Source organism: Myotis brandtii, unplaced genomic scaffold, assembly GCF_000412655.1.
Source record: "Myotis brandtii unplaced genomic scaffold, ASM41265v1 scaffold13, whole genome shotgun sequence".
NCBI classification, from domain to species: Eukaryota; Metazoa; Chordata; class Mammalia; order Chiroptera; family Vespertilionidae; genus Myotis; species Myotis brandtii.
Window position 1 is genome coordinate 1,491,637 of NW_005354595.1, and position 17,944 is coordinate 1,509,580.

A 17,944-nucleotide genomic window follows, 5' to 3' on the forward strand; every position below is an offset into this window, starting at 1 on the left:
TGCTCTGTGAGTGACAGGGGGCCGCGCCCCAACCCCCTGATCGGCCCTGCTCTGTGCGTGACAGGGGGTGGCACCGCAACTTCCCTATCGACCCTGCCTTGAGTGTGACAGGGGGTGGTATCGCAACCTCCCCATCCGCCCTGCACTGTGCATGACAGGGGGCGGCGCCCCAACTCCCCAATTGGCCCTGCTCTGAGCCCAACCAGGGGCTGCACCTAGGGATTGGGCCTGCCCTCTGCCACCCGGGAGCAGGCCTAAGCCAGCAGGTCATTATCTCCTGAGGGGTCCCAGACTGCGAGAGGGCACAGGCCGGGCTGAGGGACCCCCTCTCCCCCCCGAGTGCACAAATTTTTGTGTACCGGGCCTCTAGTATTAAATAAGTTTCCAGTGAGAAGAGAAATTGAGCATAAGAAACAAGAATCAGACTCACTTCTCTTTTAGAACTCTAAGTGCCAGAAGGAAATGTAGCAATGTCCAACGAATACGGAGAGAGAAATGGCTGTAAACTTTAAATTCCAAAAGCAGTCAAACTGTTATTCAGGTATGAACGAATAGTCAAATACTTTTTCAAATTTTCAGAGGCAATATGCTAATATATATTTGTGAGGGGAAATTGTCAAACAATTATCAGAGAAAATATAAATTGAATAAAAATTTCAAAGAAACAAGAAGATGAATTAAATCAATTTAGATATATATACTAGTATTCCACTGCAAGTTACAGAAGACCTAATTTAATGTAACTTCAAATGAGGAGATTTATTATATATATAATAAGAACTTAGTTCTACAATAACTAATATGGATATGTGTAATGTTACCACTTCTAATTCAGTGTTTGTACTACAAAGTTTCACACTGCAAAAAAATTTCATTGACTGTAATTTGTTGTTTGTTTTGACAGTACCTTTTCGCACTACTAATTCATCCTACTTGACAGCCCTTGTTTTAAAGTGTAGTTCCTTCCTGCCAGTCAACATTCATTTTTCTGTTTATTTCTTTATTCATTCAAAAAAAATATTTATCAAGGTCCTATTCTATGCCAGGTATATATAGCACAATGGGATAAGAGATACCCTGGCATTCAAACACCTTAAATTTTTGGGGGGGAGACAATTCTACTTCAAACTGGCATGATGATTTTTGTGGTTAAGAAGGATGGAGAGTTGTGGGAACTTGAGTGAGCACCTAAAATGGGCCAGGGGAGTCAGAGAGAGCTTTCTGAGGAGCTTGTGTCCAAGCTGAGAATTAAAGGACAAGTAGTAGTTACCTAGGTAAAGGGAGAAGGGGGTATTGATTCAGGTAAATAAAAGAACATAGGCAAAGGTTCCAAAAAGACCATGGGGCTTTCATGGGACTGAAAGTATTTATCGTGGAGAGTGAGTTCCAGTAGGGAATCTATAAAGGCGAGGTTGAGGTCAGCAGGTACTAGCTCTTGAAGGTCCTAGGAAGCTGTGCTGAGATCAGTTATCCTGAAAGCAGTTGTGCAATCAGGAATCAATATGGAAATGACGAGACACAAAGTATTAATATATTCTTACCTAATTCTTAAATGACGTAGACTTACTTAACATATTAATTGATTTGTGTATTTTCTGAGTCAGATGTGGAGTCTCCTCAAATCAACTGTCCTCCGGATATAGAGGCTAAGACGCAGGAACAGCAAGACTCTGCTAATATCACCTGGCAGATCCCAACAGCTAAAGACAACTCTGGGGAAAAGGTAAGGTTTATGCAAACATGTGCATCCTTTTCAAATAGACTCTAAATACACTATAAATATGTGTGATATTGAACATTTACTAATACTCTAATGACAGCATGCTCTCTGTATACATATACACATTGATACTATCAAATATTGGCCGTGAGAATGCAAATTAGTACTATGCTTTGGGAAATAAATTTTGTAGTAGCTACATTAAATATTAATAACTTTGAGGTTAGTAATTCCATCCATGGAAATTTATTATAAGGACATAATAAAAATATTTTTAAATTCTTTATGCAAAACTGTTCATCCCAGTGCTGTTTACAGTAGTAAAATTCAGGAGCAATTTAAGTGTCTTTCAGTAGATTTTTCTTAAATTATCATATATTTATTCTACAGAACATTATGGCAACAATTAAGTCATATTAAGTTCTAAAGACTGGGCAACAGCATAAAAGGTGTTTTAAGATATGTTTAAAAAACAAGAAACAACATTTCATATTATGCCAATGCTACACACTATGCAAATAGAATAGTCTGGAAAGAAATACACCAAAAGACTGTGCCTGTTTTTTTCCTTTTCACTATATGTGAAATATTGTGTCATCTTAAACTTTACAAATAGTATATAAATAACAAAGAATAAATGTACTATTGATACTAACTTTAAATTTCAAAATATTATCTCCAAAAGCTGTCAATCCATGTCCATCCAGCTTTTACCCCACCTTACCTCTTCCCAATTGGAGAGGTTGCTATCACGTACACGGCAATTGACCTATCCAGCAACCAAGCCAGCTGCACTTTCCATATCAAGGTCATAGGTAAGTCTTCAAATTACTTGGGTCAGTTTGTGAAAATAATCCAGTTCCTCTAGGACTCTGCTTCTTTGTCTTCAACAACTCCCTTTCTGTCCATTCTTCCTACTGGCATTAAAACCTGCTCAAGCCACCCTTTTGAAACATACATACTCTAACTATCACTGTTTCCCTTTGATTTCCTCCCATCCAAGCCTTTTCAAAAGTTCCCAATGGTTGTCATCTCTTTTGACTTAACTGCCATTTATTCTCAAAGTCACTCAAGTCTGGCTTCAGTCTCCTTCACTCATATAAACTACTCTCATCAAGGTCACCAATGATCTCTAAAGTCATTCCTACCATGTACTTTTTAGTCCTTATTTTACATAATGTTTCATTAGATTTTATATTATGAACCATACTCTCCTTATCAAAACTGTCTCCTTCCCAGCTTCTCTGACACCAGTATTTCCTGTTTTTCCCCAGGTTTTCTCATTTACCCTTCTTTATTGCTTTCCTGGGCTTCTCTTCCTCAGAACAACTCTCAAATGTTTAATATCCCCAGGATTCCAGCCTTGGTTCTCTTGTCTTTCTCTTTATCGTTTTCCTGGTGACTTTGTTAACTGACAACTTCCAGATTTCCATCTCCAGATCAGGTCTCTTTTCTGAAATTCAAATCACTGTATAAAACTGCCTACTGTGGATGTCACATGTGGATGTCCCACAGGCAATTCATATTCACCCAAACATAATATATTTCTCAACTCAGAAAATGGTACAACCAACAACCTGGCCACCAAGCAGACATGTAGAAGTCATCTAGGCTCTTCTTCCTCCATCACCAACACCCAATAAGTTTTCATCTACTGGTTTCATCTACTTAATATCTTTGAAATCTCTCCCAGTCTCTTACATTCTCCCAACCACTACTATAGATCAGTCCTTTTTAATTTTTATTTTTGGCCTGGTTTACTGTTTCATTACCCAATTGGTCATTGTGCTTTCAGTCAATTTGGTAGATATTCAATAGCTACCAAATACCAAGACTTACTACATGGAGAAGTAGGATATATAGCCATCTACAATGGTCAAGACCACGGACTCTGAACCCAAACTGTTTGACTCCATATCCAGCTTTACCACTTAAAGGCAATGTGACCAGTCACATCTCTGTGCCTCAATTTCCTTATCCAAAAAATAGAACTAATAAATATATTACCTCATAGGGACATAGTGAAGTTTTTAAGTTATATAAGTCCCTTGAACTAGTGCCTGATACATTAATTGTTATATAAATATTGACATTTTGTGACATTTGTCTGATATATTTTAATGCGTTTATTTTAAAGCTCAGTACATTAAACTCATTTTATTTTAAGAATTCTACATAAGTTCTTGAAAAATAACTAATGTCTATCAAACTGGCTTTTTACCCTCGGAATTATAAGTTTTTGGCAAAAGAGATAAAAAGACTCAAGTAAAACTCAGTCTAATTCATTTTATAGTAGTGTTTTTTTAATTGCTTTTTCAATGTTTTCAACATGAACTTTAGCAGAAACATGGAAAATACGTTGGATTTGTGGTTCAAGAATTTGTGAAGTTTTAATTTTTCACAACAAAGAGTCAGCATGTTGAAAGGTAAAATGTGTACTCAAGTGTCTAGCTAGATACTAGCTGAATTTTCAAATTAGAGAGAGAGAAAATGGTAAGGTAGAGGGAGCAGGAGAAAGAAAGGGGTTGAGAAAGAGAGAGGAGCGGGAGGCTAGGGGAGAAAGACAGAGAGACAGAATCAGAGAGAAAATATTCCAAAGCCTGCATTTCCTTGTTTACCTCAGTTGACAGGGTGTTGGTGTCTTACTGATAAAAGAGAGGAAGCAGGATTGCTTTTGCTTGATATTCCACAGTTGCCTCACTTGCTTGGGAAGTTGTCTCTCTCTTTTGATACAGTGCGTCTGCTGTACCTCCCCTTCTTTTGACAGTATTTTACTAGTCTGACTGCGAGCATCTTGTACCTCTGATTCAACTTTAAAATGTGTGGGTGGCTATTTTAGAAGATCTTGTAAATATCAATGTGCAGTTTCTTTGGGAGAATAATAATTGCTGCCAGATTTTTCAGCTGAACTATGAACTGACTTGATTCAGGAACCTCAAAGTGCACTGACCTCCTATGAGCATTCCTTTACTCTTTCCTTCATTCAACAATGTGTTCTGAGCACCTATTATGGACCAAGTTCTGTGGATACCTAACCATGTGCAAAAGAGACTCCATCTCTGATTAACAAAGTTTACAGCCCAGGAGGGTAGTAACCCAAAGGTACAGCACTGATGAAATGACAAGCATGAAGAAAAGAGAAAAATTGAACATTTATTCATAAGACGTAACTTAAAACAGATATCTATATGTTCTCACAGGTGCAGCTCATTTAATTTTAGAGTATGTGTTTTCATATATTATAAATAAAAATACCCTAGACTTGATACCTGTAACAGTCTCTCTCAAAGACATGTGATTATGGATATAAGTACATTTCGAATGTGTAAAATTAAAATTACCTTCTATGCACCTTCTTTGTTGTTCTTTACTGATATCCTAAAAATTCTACCACATCTTATCAGAGCTTTGAAACCTGGCTCACCCAGGCCACCTCAAACTACTATTTCAATGTGGATTACAGTGTTCAGCAACACCTATTCATAGTTCTCAAACTTCTACTGTGGCTTTCACCCCTCTCCACTGTAGCACCTTACTTCCATGTCCACACCACACCCTGTTATTTGTCTTTACCTAGAATTTATCAGCCTTAGACTCCAGTGTCCCAGCTTTGGACATAATTTCCTTGCATTTCAGCAATATCAAATCCTCACACCTTGCATATTCTGAAACATGACTCAGATCTTTCTACCCATTGTTCCTTACATTTAGCCTATCTTGCCCCTTCTGATAAGAGGAGGATCCTGGGAGTGATCCTAGGACAGTGACTAAGATTGGTCATTTCTCTCCTACTTATCTGGGAAGGTTCTTATCACTGTCAGGTATATCAGCTTAACTATTACTGGTGGAACACACAAATTAAATGCCCACCACATCCTTATTACCTTTCATACCACTGTGCTCACGGTGATTTTAGTAACCTGGAATTTCTTCTTCAGCAGGCAGAGGGCAATATGCAAGAATCAGCTTTTTCTTTTAATGTTGAGACCAGGGATAAAACATGTCTCATGAGGAAGGGGGCTCCACGGTCAACCTTGTGTTTAACAAGGTCAGGGTTCTTTGCCAAGACAAGCAGACATCAGTTCTCTCTGGCAACCCCCCTCATCATTTTTTAATACCAACTGTGACTTCTTTCTCTGATTTCATGTTTTTTAGATGTGGAACCACCTAGCATAGACAGGTGCAGATCCCCACCTCCCATCCAGGTCTCCGAGAAGCAGCATCCTGCAACCTGGGATGAGCCTCAGTTCTCAGACAACTCCGGTGAGAATATAGGCATTTTGTTCTCAGTACGGTAACACTGACATACTTTATTTTTAAAAGCTTTCAGAAAACACAAAAGAAAAATGAAAAGTAAGTTATATCTAAGTGGACTGAATAATTATATAAGGTAATATGTTTTAATGCTAGGACAATTACACATGTTGGCAAAAGTAGGTTTACAGTTGTTTGTGTGGAAACATACATGCAGGTTATGATTATTACAACAGCTTTATTAGCTCAAAAGGTCACCATGCAACTGTAAATCTACTTTTGCCCCCCCATATATATAATTTTTTTTTAATTTCTTTATTGGTAAATGTATTACAAATGTGTCCTCATCCCCCCATTAACCCCCAACCCCCTCCATGCCATATATATAATTTAACGTGATTAATCTAACCTACCCATGGGGTTTCCCCTTCCTTTAATATACAGTGGACATTTATTAACCTGTGCTAGATGTTATACTTGGAGGGGAATCTAATAAATTTGCTCAGTCTCTAAGCTTACTTTGTCCTGAAGGCACAAACTACTTGTTGTATTGTTATTTTTAGTGGGATTCTATGTATTTATACTCATTTCTTAAACATTTGACAAAAAAATTATAGAAGATCATATGAAAGCCGAAAAATGGCCAAGTAGAATTAAATTTCCCTTTTAAGATTTCAGTAAAATCTAATAAACAATATTATAAATGCAAATTAGAATTTCCCATATTCAGATAGACTGATCTATTCAAGGAAAATCATTCATTAAGCAAGAATGCCTTAATTTAATGAGGTCTTTGAGTCTGCTGTTTCTATGTTATAATATGGATATTACATCTTTTATTTTCTACTAGTGGTCAAATCAACATAAATTGAATGCCCAGCTGATTCAATCTCTCTATCCCTCTCCCTTCCACTCTCTCTAAAAATCAGAAACTGAAAAGTAAAATAAGGTGGCTAGGCAAGTGAGTGCAGACCAGTAACCCCAAAATCGGATTCTTTCTTTCCTTTCCAGGGGCCGTGTTGGTCATCACCAGAAGTCATACCCCAGGAGACCTCTTCCCTCAAGGAGAGACTGTGGTGCGGTATACAGCCACTGACCCCTCAGGCAATAAAAGAACATGTGACATTCACATTGTCCTGAAAGGTATGCTGTTCCTAAGTCTCCAGAAATCTAGGTGACATTTGATATGTATAATTGCTGTTGTGAGACAAAATAGGCTATGAGCAATAGATTTTTTAAAAATATGTTTTTATAAAAAAATATATGTTTTTATTGATTTTTAGAGAGAGTGGAAGGGAGAAGGATAGAGAGATAGAAACATAAATTAGAGAGAGACATTGATTATCTGCATCCTGCACTCCCCCCACCTCCCACCGGGGATCAAACCTGCAACCCGGGCACGTACCCTGACTGGGAATTGAATCAGGGACCTCTTGGTTCATGGGTTGATGCTCACACCAGCCGGGCTATGAGCAGCAGATTTTTAAAGTTAGAATACTGACAGATTTTATTTAGGTTTCTAATTATTATTATTTCACTTCATGATAAATAAAAATATTTCTTCCAGGTGATCTTTAACATTTTATTAACATTTTCTCTAAAGGTACAAAGTATTATTATGATCTTATTTTGAATGCTTGAGGAAACAGATTCTAAAAATGTATTTGCTGCATAATGTCATTTTCATTTTACTAAAGAATGCCAAAAATAACATTCCCAAATCAGAAATACTTTTCGTAAAATATGCACAACCTTTAATTACATGTAGATACAGCTTCTCAATTGTGTCCACCTAGGAATTAAGAGGCATGCGTTGTGCTAAGCCAGCGTGGATCAGTGGTTGAGCGCCGACCTATGAACCAGAATGCCATTAAATTAAGGCATTTGATTTTGGTCAGGGCACATGCCCGGATTGCCAGTTCGATCCCCAGTGGGGGGCATGCAGGAGGCAGCCGATCAATGATTCTCTCATTTTTGATGTTTCTATCTCTCTCTCCCTCTCCCTTCCTCTCTGAAATCAATAAAAATGTATTTTTTAAAAAAAGAAAAAGCAAGCATTGCTACAATCCCACGCTAAGGCTTTGTGATGAAAGTCATTCTAGGAATATGGTGGGCAGGAGGAATCTTTCTAATAATTCAACTCAGACTCCTGGGATTTGATTTATTTTTCTTATATCACTGTATATGAATAATATATTTTTTATACAGGTTCTCCCTGTGAAATTCCATTTACCCCTGTAAATGGGGATTTCATATGTACTCAAGATAGTGCTGGAGTTAACTGCACATTAAGTTGCCTGGAGGGCTATGATTTCACAGAAGGGTCTATGGAGAAGTATTATTGTGCTTATGAAGATGGTATCTGGAAACCACCGTATTCCACTGAATGGCCAGACTGTGCTAGTAAGTGTTAATTATTTTTCTGGATTCCTTTAGTATGTGTGTCTGTTAGCTGATTGTGTAGATTTCTATGCATTTAAAGAGGAAGATTGTCTTAATTTTAGGGATTAGGTTTTGTGAGTAGAAAATAGTGCCATGAATTTGACATGTTTGTGGATAAATGTTCTTTCATCCATCCATTTAAAATATTACCCCACCAGAGTACTGCTACAGGACAAGATTCAGTTTAAGGCAAAACCATATGGACCCTCTCCTTGTTATTTACCAGAAATATGTCAGCAGAGATTTGTCAGCATGTTGTTCTTGACTTGTGAAATTGAACGTGAAGTATAATCTTATAGACTGTGGAAGAGATAACATTTAAAGAGCCAGCATCTGTGATGGAGTGAGGGAGATCAGTTGTACATTCCTTAGCTCTGATATAGATTTAGATAATCTTAAATATGTATTGTTATAAAAACAGCCAACCGAATATCTTTGGTGTAAATAACATTATCTGGAGTGAATATTTGATCCAGTACCATAGATGGAGTTTAAATGTCCTGGAAAAAGAGTAAAAGCTACTTAATTGAGCTGTTTTTTTTTCCCCAAATTTGAGAAGTAAGTAGAAGCAGTATCACTTACCTCTACCATAGACTATCAGAAGGTAGGATTTTAATGGTGATGCTATTAGGAGGCCTTAGCTTAGAATATTTTGAGACATCTTGCTGAGTCTAATTTCTCCAAAGACAACTTTGTCTCTGAAATTACACTGTCAACAAAGGTAATTTTGCATAACATTCAGAAAAATTTTAAATGTCTACTGGTTGAAAATATAAACATATATGTTGTAAATTTAAATAAATATGGAATAGAATATCTTTGATCCAGCCATGATTTTTCCCAGGAATATAATGAAAATAATTTTTATTTATTGTTTTTCCTTAAATGGTAGGAAGGTAAAGAATAACTTATTAAAGCAAATTCATCACCTGGTAACTAAGTACAGTGCTTATTTGGCTTGTACTTGGTTTTCAGTGATTAATTAATGCCTAAAAACTTTCCTGAACGCTTGTCTCTTATTTTTATAACAATCCACAAATTATGTGAAAGTTACAATACTAAGTTACAGTTATTCCAGGGATAGTTAAATCTCTGTTTTGAAAACACTAACCAACTGAAGCTGTTTTCCCCAACATTTTCCAGTAAAACGTTTTGCAAATCATGGGTTCAAGTCCTTTGAGATGCTGTACAAAGCAACTCGTTGTGATGACACAGACCTGCTGAAAAAGTTTTCAGAAGCATTTGAGACGACCCTGGGGAAAATGGTATGTCAGAAGTCCTCCTCCATCGTTTGCAATATTTCAAAGGACGCTGTTGAGCTTTTCAGAGCCTCTCTGGGTCATCGGCAACAGAAATGTCTTGTCCTAATGATTTGCCTCTGCTTTGTGAGCCAAAGTTGTTCTTAATATTTAGAATTATTCATAGGATCTGCACTTCTGCAGTGAATTATAAGTAAATCTGTATTTAAAAGTTTTGAATTTTTTAAAAAGTGATGTAAACAGAAGAGGCGGGAGAATAACCCTGGTGGATCACTGGGAGTTACAGGAGGGTCAAGAGTCTTCGGGAGAACAGGTGGAACTCAAAGTCCCCTCCCTCCTACTGACAGAGATGCGAAGGCCAAAGCATGCGGAGACGTGACTTGCTTTTTGTCCTCTTCATTTTTTATTGCAGGTGCCATCATTCTGTAGTGACGCTGACGACATTGACTGCAGACTGGAGGACCTGACCAAAAAATACTGCCTGGAATATAACTATGACTACGAAAATGGCTTTGCGATTGGTAATTGAATGATGTAGTGTTGGTAGTTTGCAAGACAGATTTGCAAAATAAGAAAATAATTTCAGAAGAGTAGGGCAAACTAGAAAAATGAACTTTAATTAATTTATGCAAGATATTCTTAATTGCTTGGATAATGTGCTACTGTGCTTCGTGATCTTTAGGGATAGATTAAATTTTAGGTATCAAATAAATTATTCCAAACTCTTAGCCAAAACTCTTCAAGATGATAAAAACTAAGAAAACCAAGTCACATTCAAATATTGATGATGGTGCCTCAGAAGAGGATAATAGTTACAGAGTTCTAACAGCATTTTTCATACGGCATTCAATTTAAATTGCAAATTTAATTTTAAATAGTTACACTTGTGAAATGTTCAGATTCCTCACCCAGAATATGTTAAGATTCAATCCATTCAAGTCTAATAAACCATCAAGTGGATTTTTTGATGTTTTCTTTATGTGGGCTCTGAACAGTTTGTTCCTCTCATTTTTTTTATTGAGATATAATTGACAAATAACTTTCATCAATGTAATTCCAAAGTATAACTTGTGATTTTTTGGTGTGTCTCTTGATTAGCAAAATCATTGTCCTCTCTAATACTTTTTCTTTTTTTATTTCATTTTCATAAAACTGTCCAGAACTTCCAGAGTAATGTTTTCACAAAGTGATAACAAAATAGTGTCATGGGCAATTTAAGTACATGGACTTTATGGTCTACTACTTGGATCCAGAACCTGGCTCTACCACCTACTAGCTGTGTGGTCTTGAGCAATTTATCAAACTATTCTGTGCCTCAGTCTCCTCACCTATAAAATGGGGATATAGGAGTACTGAACTCATAGGGCCATTGTAAAAAGATTAAATGAGTAAGTTCAAGTGGAGTGCTTAGAAAGTTACTTGAGACAGTATTAATTCACATACAGTAGACTCCTTTTTATTTCAGATGCTAATCATATTTGTAATGTTATTAGTAATTTAGCATTAAGAGTGGTGTTGACTATTGGTTACACTTTTTACATTTAAAAAATATTATTTGTGCATATATTTTTATTGCAAAAAAATGAAAATGCTAAGAAACAAAGAATGAAATCAAGATAATCCACAATCCCAGAAATAATTCTATTCATATATTAATATTGATAACCATATGTGTATGTGTATATATCCCCATTCTATGTTATAAACACAAATTTTTTAGTTGACATTATATTGAGGACATTTTTATGTCATTAAATATTATGCTTCAATATAATTTAAATGTCTACATATAATTTTATCAATCAATTTGTTATAATTTATGTAAATAATTTCCTGTTGGCAGACTTTGGGTTGTTTTTCATTTTTAACTATATGTACAGTTCTCAGTGAGCATATTGGACATTAAAGTTTTAGATAGAAAAGTATAAAGAGGCATTGGTAGTGGAGTTGGCAGTGGCACACGTAGAATGACAATGCCTATTCTGTCACACGTGACCAGGTTTCCCCTCCCAGATTGTTGAGGTAGGTTGTGAGGTACAAGGATATACACGGAGGGAGTCAGCTTTAAGATGGGAGATATTTGTCATCCAAGAGGGATCCAACTGGCAGTTTTCTAGATTCGAACATAGGCAGAGGTACAAGTGATCCTAAGAGACAAGCTTTCCTCCTTGAATGTCTGTCTTTACAATAGTCACAAGTGTAGTATTTATAACAACACCTTCACAAATCATAATATATGAAAGACAAAGGGCCCATAAATATATTAAAATGGTTTAACCTCAAAATAATCATGTAATTCAAATTAAAACTAAAATGAGATGCCACTTCTGACCTGTCAGATTAACAGAGTCAAATAAGAATCCTGATAACCAAGTTGGCAAATGTGTAAGTACAAAAGCATACTCACAGATTACCGAATATGGGTAATTTAAGCAGAGGTCAAGGGTCATTGGACTTGTGACTTAACCTTTGAACTAAAATGCTGATAAAGACGCAACTATAGAAATCATTTGTTTTTCTGCCCCAAATACCCAGGACCAGGTGGTTGGGGTGCAGCTAATCGGCTAGATTACTCTTATGACGACTTCTTGGACTCTGTGCAAGAAACACCCGCAGGTGCTGGCAAAGCTAGATCTTCACGGACTAAAAGAAGTGCCCCATTAACTGACCACAAAGTTAAGTTAACTTTTAACATCACAGGTAAGGACAAACTGTCCATTTGAAAAAATAATATTATGTGAAATTCTTGGTTGCAGACCTAATCTTTTTTTAATCTTCGCCCTAGGATATGTTTTTATTGATTTTAGAGAGCGAGGAGGGGAGATGTGAGAGAGAGAGAGAGCGAGAGAGAGAGAGAGAGAGACAGACAGACAGACAGAGACAGACAGACATCAATTGGTTGCCGACCAGGGATTGAATCAATAACCCAAAACCTGGGTATGTGCCCTGATCAGGAATCCAACCTGTGACCTTTCGATGTATAAGACAATTCTCCAACCAACTGAGCCACACTGGCCAGGGCAAGTGGCAGACCTATTTTTCAAAGCTTCCATTTGTTATTATCAGGAAATGATCCTAGAACTGAAAATTAGGGAGAGCATGGTCACCTAAGTCTTGTGATTTTTTTGCAAATTAATGTCACAGATGTATGTCATGATTCTGACAGCAACAAACACCCTGCTTTGTTCTCAACTTGGCATGATGAACAAAGGCATGCTTTAAAAAGCAAGAGCTTGTAGGAATTTAATATGCTGTAATGAAGAGCTCTGCACAAAGGTGATTCGGATCCAGAATGGGAATGAAGGATTAAAACAAATTGTATTGTTCTTAATATTATCCATGTACTAGTTGCTTTATAGGTAGTGGTAGAGTTTGAGTTTCTTTTCCTGGAAGATTTTTAATATGCCATTAAAAACTAACTACAAACGGCTTCCTGAAACACCATGTGTGTGTATGTTTTATTCTGTGTTGTTTTTATCTCAGCTAGTGTGCCTTTACCTGATGAAAGAAATGACACTATTGAATTCCAAAATCAGCGACGACTCATTAACACATTGGAAACTATCACCAATCACTTGAAAATGACCCTTGATAAGGAGCCCATGTATTCCTTCCAGCTGGCATCTGAAATACTCGTAGCCGATAGCAATTCCTTAGAAACGGAAAAGGCTTTCCTCTTCTGCAGACCAGGCTCAGTGCTCAGAGGGCGCATGTGTGGTAAGACTTTCCCCTGCAATCAAAAATATTTGGTGTATATTGGGTTAAATGATAAGAGCAGTTTACAACTATAATGGGATATTGAAGTGAAACATATGTTTTGCTATTATTGTGAAGTTGTTGTTACTATTTTGTTTCAAAGGTCTAACTAACCACTATTGATTAGGACAAGGAAAATATTTTAATGAGGAACTCAAATATCAGTTTTATCCATAGATCTTTAGACCTCAAAGCTTTCAGCACCAGCTCCAATAATAATAACTAATAGTTTTTTACCATTTCTCTGTGCTGGCTGAACAGGATTAAACCTCTCATGTTTAATGCTATTTAGCAGCTCTGTGAGGTGCCATTATGATTAAGCACACTTTACAGTTGAGAAAACTGAAGCCAGGGAGGCTAAGAACCTGCCCAGTAAGTCTAAACCCATTAAAACAATAGGTGGTGTCACTAAGATTCCCACTCGGGCAGCCAACGCAAATGCACATGGCACAAAATTAACCAGTTTAAAGTGTACAGCTCAGTGGTACATTGACAATGTTGCTGAACCATCACCTCTCTCATAATTTCCAAACATTTTCATTACCCCTAAAAGAGATCCTGCACCCATTAAGCAGTCACTCCCCATTCTCCTTCCCCCAATCCATTAACTTTTAACCCTTATTCTAGACTACCACAATCTGAATCAATTCCAGCCTGTTTTCTAAATAAGTCACCATCTATAGATAGTGGAATCTCCTCTAACCAATCTCCTTAAACTCAACTGAATCAAATGACATGAGTCTTCTGTTAATCTCTCAGCAGTTGAGGGATCTTGGAAAACCTTCCTCAACAGTTCTTAGTGCTATTCCCAGAACTCGGTTGGGTTTTTCATAGTGAGATCAGTTTGGCCCAACAAAACCACATTAAAATTGTCATTCTGAGCCTGCTCTCCCCCCTGACCCCCAACCCGGCCCCACCTTGTGAGTAAAAATCAGGAATTGCCATGAGCAGCGTTCCACATTTCTCGATAAGATCTTCAGATGACCTGTATCAGCATCACCTGCAATACTTGTTGAAATGCATTGTGACTCGGGCTCCATCACAGAACTAATGCCTCTGGATCTTTGGGAGCAGGTCCTTAGAATCTGCATTTTTACTAAGTTCCCAGGATATTCTTACACACTTTAACACCTCAGAATCACCTAGGTACTAGTTTCAGGTGTCCTCCCTATAAGAATACTACCTTTACTAGGAGCCTTTCAGTGAGGTTAATGTTCTACTTGGTCTCAGAAATTCAGAATCACTCCAAGCCTGGCAAATAGTAAATCAAATCTTCCAGGAAGGAAGGTCCTAAAATTGGCCTTTTTCCTTGGGGTCATGGCTCTGAGGATGCCTCAGACTTTCCTTCCATTGGCAGTAATTCTGGCAGTCAGAGGCAAGGGTCTACTTAACCCACCCATGCTGTTTTCTACTATATTCAGTGTTTTCTGTTTGCTTTAATCTTCAGTCAAATGCCCTGTGGGAACCTATTATTCTGTGAATCGGTATGCCTGTGAAAGCTGCTTGATGGGATCGTATCAAGATGAAGAAGGACAACTTGAGTGCAAACTCTGTCCAACTGGGACTAACACTGAATATCTCCATTCAAGAAACATCTTGGAATGTAAAGGTAGAGGCTACATGCACATTTTGAACAGAAGAAGCCTGAATTTTATCTCCAGTTATGGAATCTAAATGGCAAATAGGATGAAATAAGAGCATCACTGAAAGCCATTGCTTTAATTTTTCTTTCTCTTAATTATAAAATACTAGAGGCCCAGTGCATGGATTCATGCACCGGTGGGGGTCCCTCAGCCTAGCCTGCGGGGATCAGACCAAAATCTGCTCTCCGACATCCCCTGAAGGGTTCCAGATTGCGAGAGGCACAGGCCAGGCCAAAGGACCCCACCAGTGCATGACTGGGGCCCGAAAGGGACCGTGGGAGGGCTCCAGGGCATGTCCGACCATCTTGACCAGTCCCAATTGGCCGGACCCCAGCAGCAAGCTAACCTATTGGTCAGAGCATCTGCCCCCTGGTGGCCAATGTGCATCATAGTGACTGGTTGAACGGTCGAATGGTCGGACACTTAGGATATTAGGCTTTTATTATGTAGGATTACCTAAATGTTTCCCATACTTTAAAGGAGTCTATTTATCTTTTCTTTTGGAACATTCTGTTGCTGTAAGTTAAACTACACTCTAAGTCAATAATTTCAATCCCCATTCATCAGCTACCCTGGATTTTTTTATTGAATATCATTTTAATTGGCAGGAAGGACTTTGATAATACTTAACAAATCATTAGGTTGCTTTTCTTGTTCGAAAAGCATTTGACTTGATGGGATCCATTCTCCAATTTACTTGGAAATTCATAACTACAGATACATATGCATATATTCTTGCTACTAAATAAGATATTCAATATTTTCAAAATATTTACTGTTATTATCAGTGAACATTTTTAAAGAGACATTTTGTTTCATAATTGAAGTTATAGTAAGACACACCTAAAAGAAGGAGTTTGAAAATTGGGCCTCTTTGTAGTTCTTACAAGTGCAGGTGTGGATATACACTGGCAAATATAAACTCCAGAGCAGCGCTGGGTGACTGGATGTACACGAAACACGCTAGCAGTCCTGAGAGTGAGAGTCATGTGGAGGACAGGGGCAAAGGGAAAGGACAGCACCTGGAGTCAGGGAGTCTAACCCTGACTCCTCTACTACAAAACCACTGTGATGAATTTTAGAATGTTGCTTAACCTCTCTGGGCCTGGTGCTAAGACTATTTTCTACTTTCCACTCTTCTAGCCCTCCAATGAAATAGTGTCTGTAGGTAGGAGGTGGGAGGGCCAGCTCTTAACTAGAGCGACAAAGGTGCCAGCTTAGTTATGAGGCTCTAGCCCAATTTGGGGTTTTGTTTCTGTCACTCAAGAGAACAGTGGACAAGCTGAGAACTTGTACAAGAACAGGTTCCCCCATGCTAACTTGTTCTCATAATAGTGACTTTCTGAAATACAGATTTTGAACTTCACTCAAAAACTACTTACTGACAATTTCTGCGTGTCAAACACTGTGCTGGGTAATACCGGAAGTAACTGGAAATGAGTTAAAACTTACTAGTATACAGAAGCATGAGGAAGACTAAAATACATTTTGTATGCCTGAAGTTCCTGTCCTTCATTCTGTCCTCAATAGATTAAAATGCAGAAAAACCTGTCCTACACAGTGCTAGTTTTTTACAGCTTAATATCATTGGTATTAACCATATTACTTTTTCCTTTGTAGCTCTTTGTAAACAAGGCACCTACTCATCAAATGGGCTTGAGACTTGTGAATCGTGTCCACTGGGCAGTTACCAGCCAGCCGTTGGAGCCCGGAGCTGCCTCTCATGTCCAAGAAACACTTCGACTGTGAAGAGAGGAGCCGTGGACATTTCTGCTTGTGGAGGTTATCAAAGCCTTAGACATTGATATTTCTTCAAACCTACTAGGTTCCATGCAAAACCAAATGTCTACTGTATGCAAAGAATGTAAATAACTATCCCTTTTATCCAGCCAGCCAATATGAACTATAAACACCCGCGGTATAAGCATTGTGCTAGTGCTGTTAGGAATGCAAAGAAATAAGAGACTTGACCCTAAACTCAACAGTGACAAACGTGTGGCTTCCTGAGATGGTAGAAATACATCTCAGCGAGGAACTGTTTCCTCATTTATAAAATGAAGTCCTGTCCAATGTTCCTTGAAACTCTAAAAATACATTTTATGAGTTATGGCTATTCATTCCCTGCAATGGGAAAGATTTCATGAGCAGTTATCCACTCTAGTTACGCACACAAAAAAATAATATCTGCACATTTACATCCATATTTTAAAAATACTGAAGTCCAGTCTCTAACCCCAGACATTCTGATTTAATTTGTCTGATTTTCTTTTCTTTTTCTTCTTCTCTTCCTCTTCTCTTCTCTTCTCTTCTCTTCTCTTCTCTTCTCTTCTCTTCTCTTCTCTTCTCTTCTCTTCTCTTCTCTTCTTTTCAAGTTTCCCCAGGTGATTCTAAAACAACAGGAAAAGTTGAGTACAACACTAATTTTGATTTTCAGATATTAGCGTGGAGGGCTTGTTAAGGCAGTTTCTAATTCAGCGGGTCTGGTGTGAGCCTGCATTTCTAACTGGTTCTGCAGTGAAACTGATTCTATTTGGTCCAGGGAGAGCATGTTGAGAGCCACTGGTTTAAATATAAATAAAAAGATTGGAATTCCAATTTTCAAATAGTTCTAACATCCATATCGAGTACAGATTTCTAGCAGTGTAAAAACTGGAAGACAAAAACAGAGATAAAAGATGAAAATTTAGGATGACTGTGAAAACTAGAAATGAAGTTAAGGTCAGCCTATGTCCAGAAATTCCAAAAACTGCAACTACTTTGCAAAATCAATGGAACTGGATTAAAAATAAAAAAGGTTTTGGCCTCCCTCTGGTACATCAGAACAAAACAAGCATGCCTTTTTAAAAAGTTGTAAAAATGACTTTTAAAAC

General features: G+C 37.7%; 1 protein-coding gene across 1 annotated transcript in view; it reads left to right on the top strand.

Moving 5' to 3' along the window:
• The window catches only part of SVEP1 (sushi, von Willebrand factor type A, EGF and pentraxin domain containing 1), a gene marked incomplete at its 5' end in the record, with an annotated part of 158,571 nt that overhangs the window by 68,053 nt on the left and 72,574 nt on the right, over window positions 1-17,944 (top strand). The window contains 11 exons of the mRNA XM_014534453.1: window positions 1,605-1,723; window positions 2,406-2,535; window positions 5,876-5,983; window positions 6,986-7,117; window positions 8,183-8,377; window positions 9,560-9,681; window positions 10,088-10,196; window positions 12,211-12,375; window positions 13,159-13,392; window positions 14,879-15,040; window positions 16,695-16,856. Coding sequence (XP_014389939.1) covers window positions 1,605-1,723; window positions 2,406-2,535; window positions 5,876-5,983; window positions 6,986-7,117; window positions 8,183-8,377; window positions 9,560-9,681; window positions 10,088-10,196; window positions 12,211-12,375; window positions 13,159-13,392; window positions 14,879-15,040; window positions 16,695-16,856 — 1,638 coding nt within the window. The remainder of the gene's footprint in view (window positions 1-1,604; window positions 1,724-2,405; window positions 2,536-5,875; window positions 5,984-6,985; window positions 7,118-8,182; window positions 8,378-9,559; window positions 9,682-10,087; window positions 10,197-12,210; window positions 12,376-13,158; window positions 13,393-14,878; window positions 15,041-16,694; window positions 16,857-17,944) is intronic.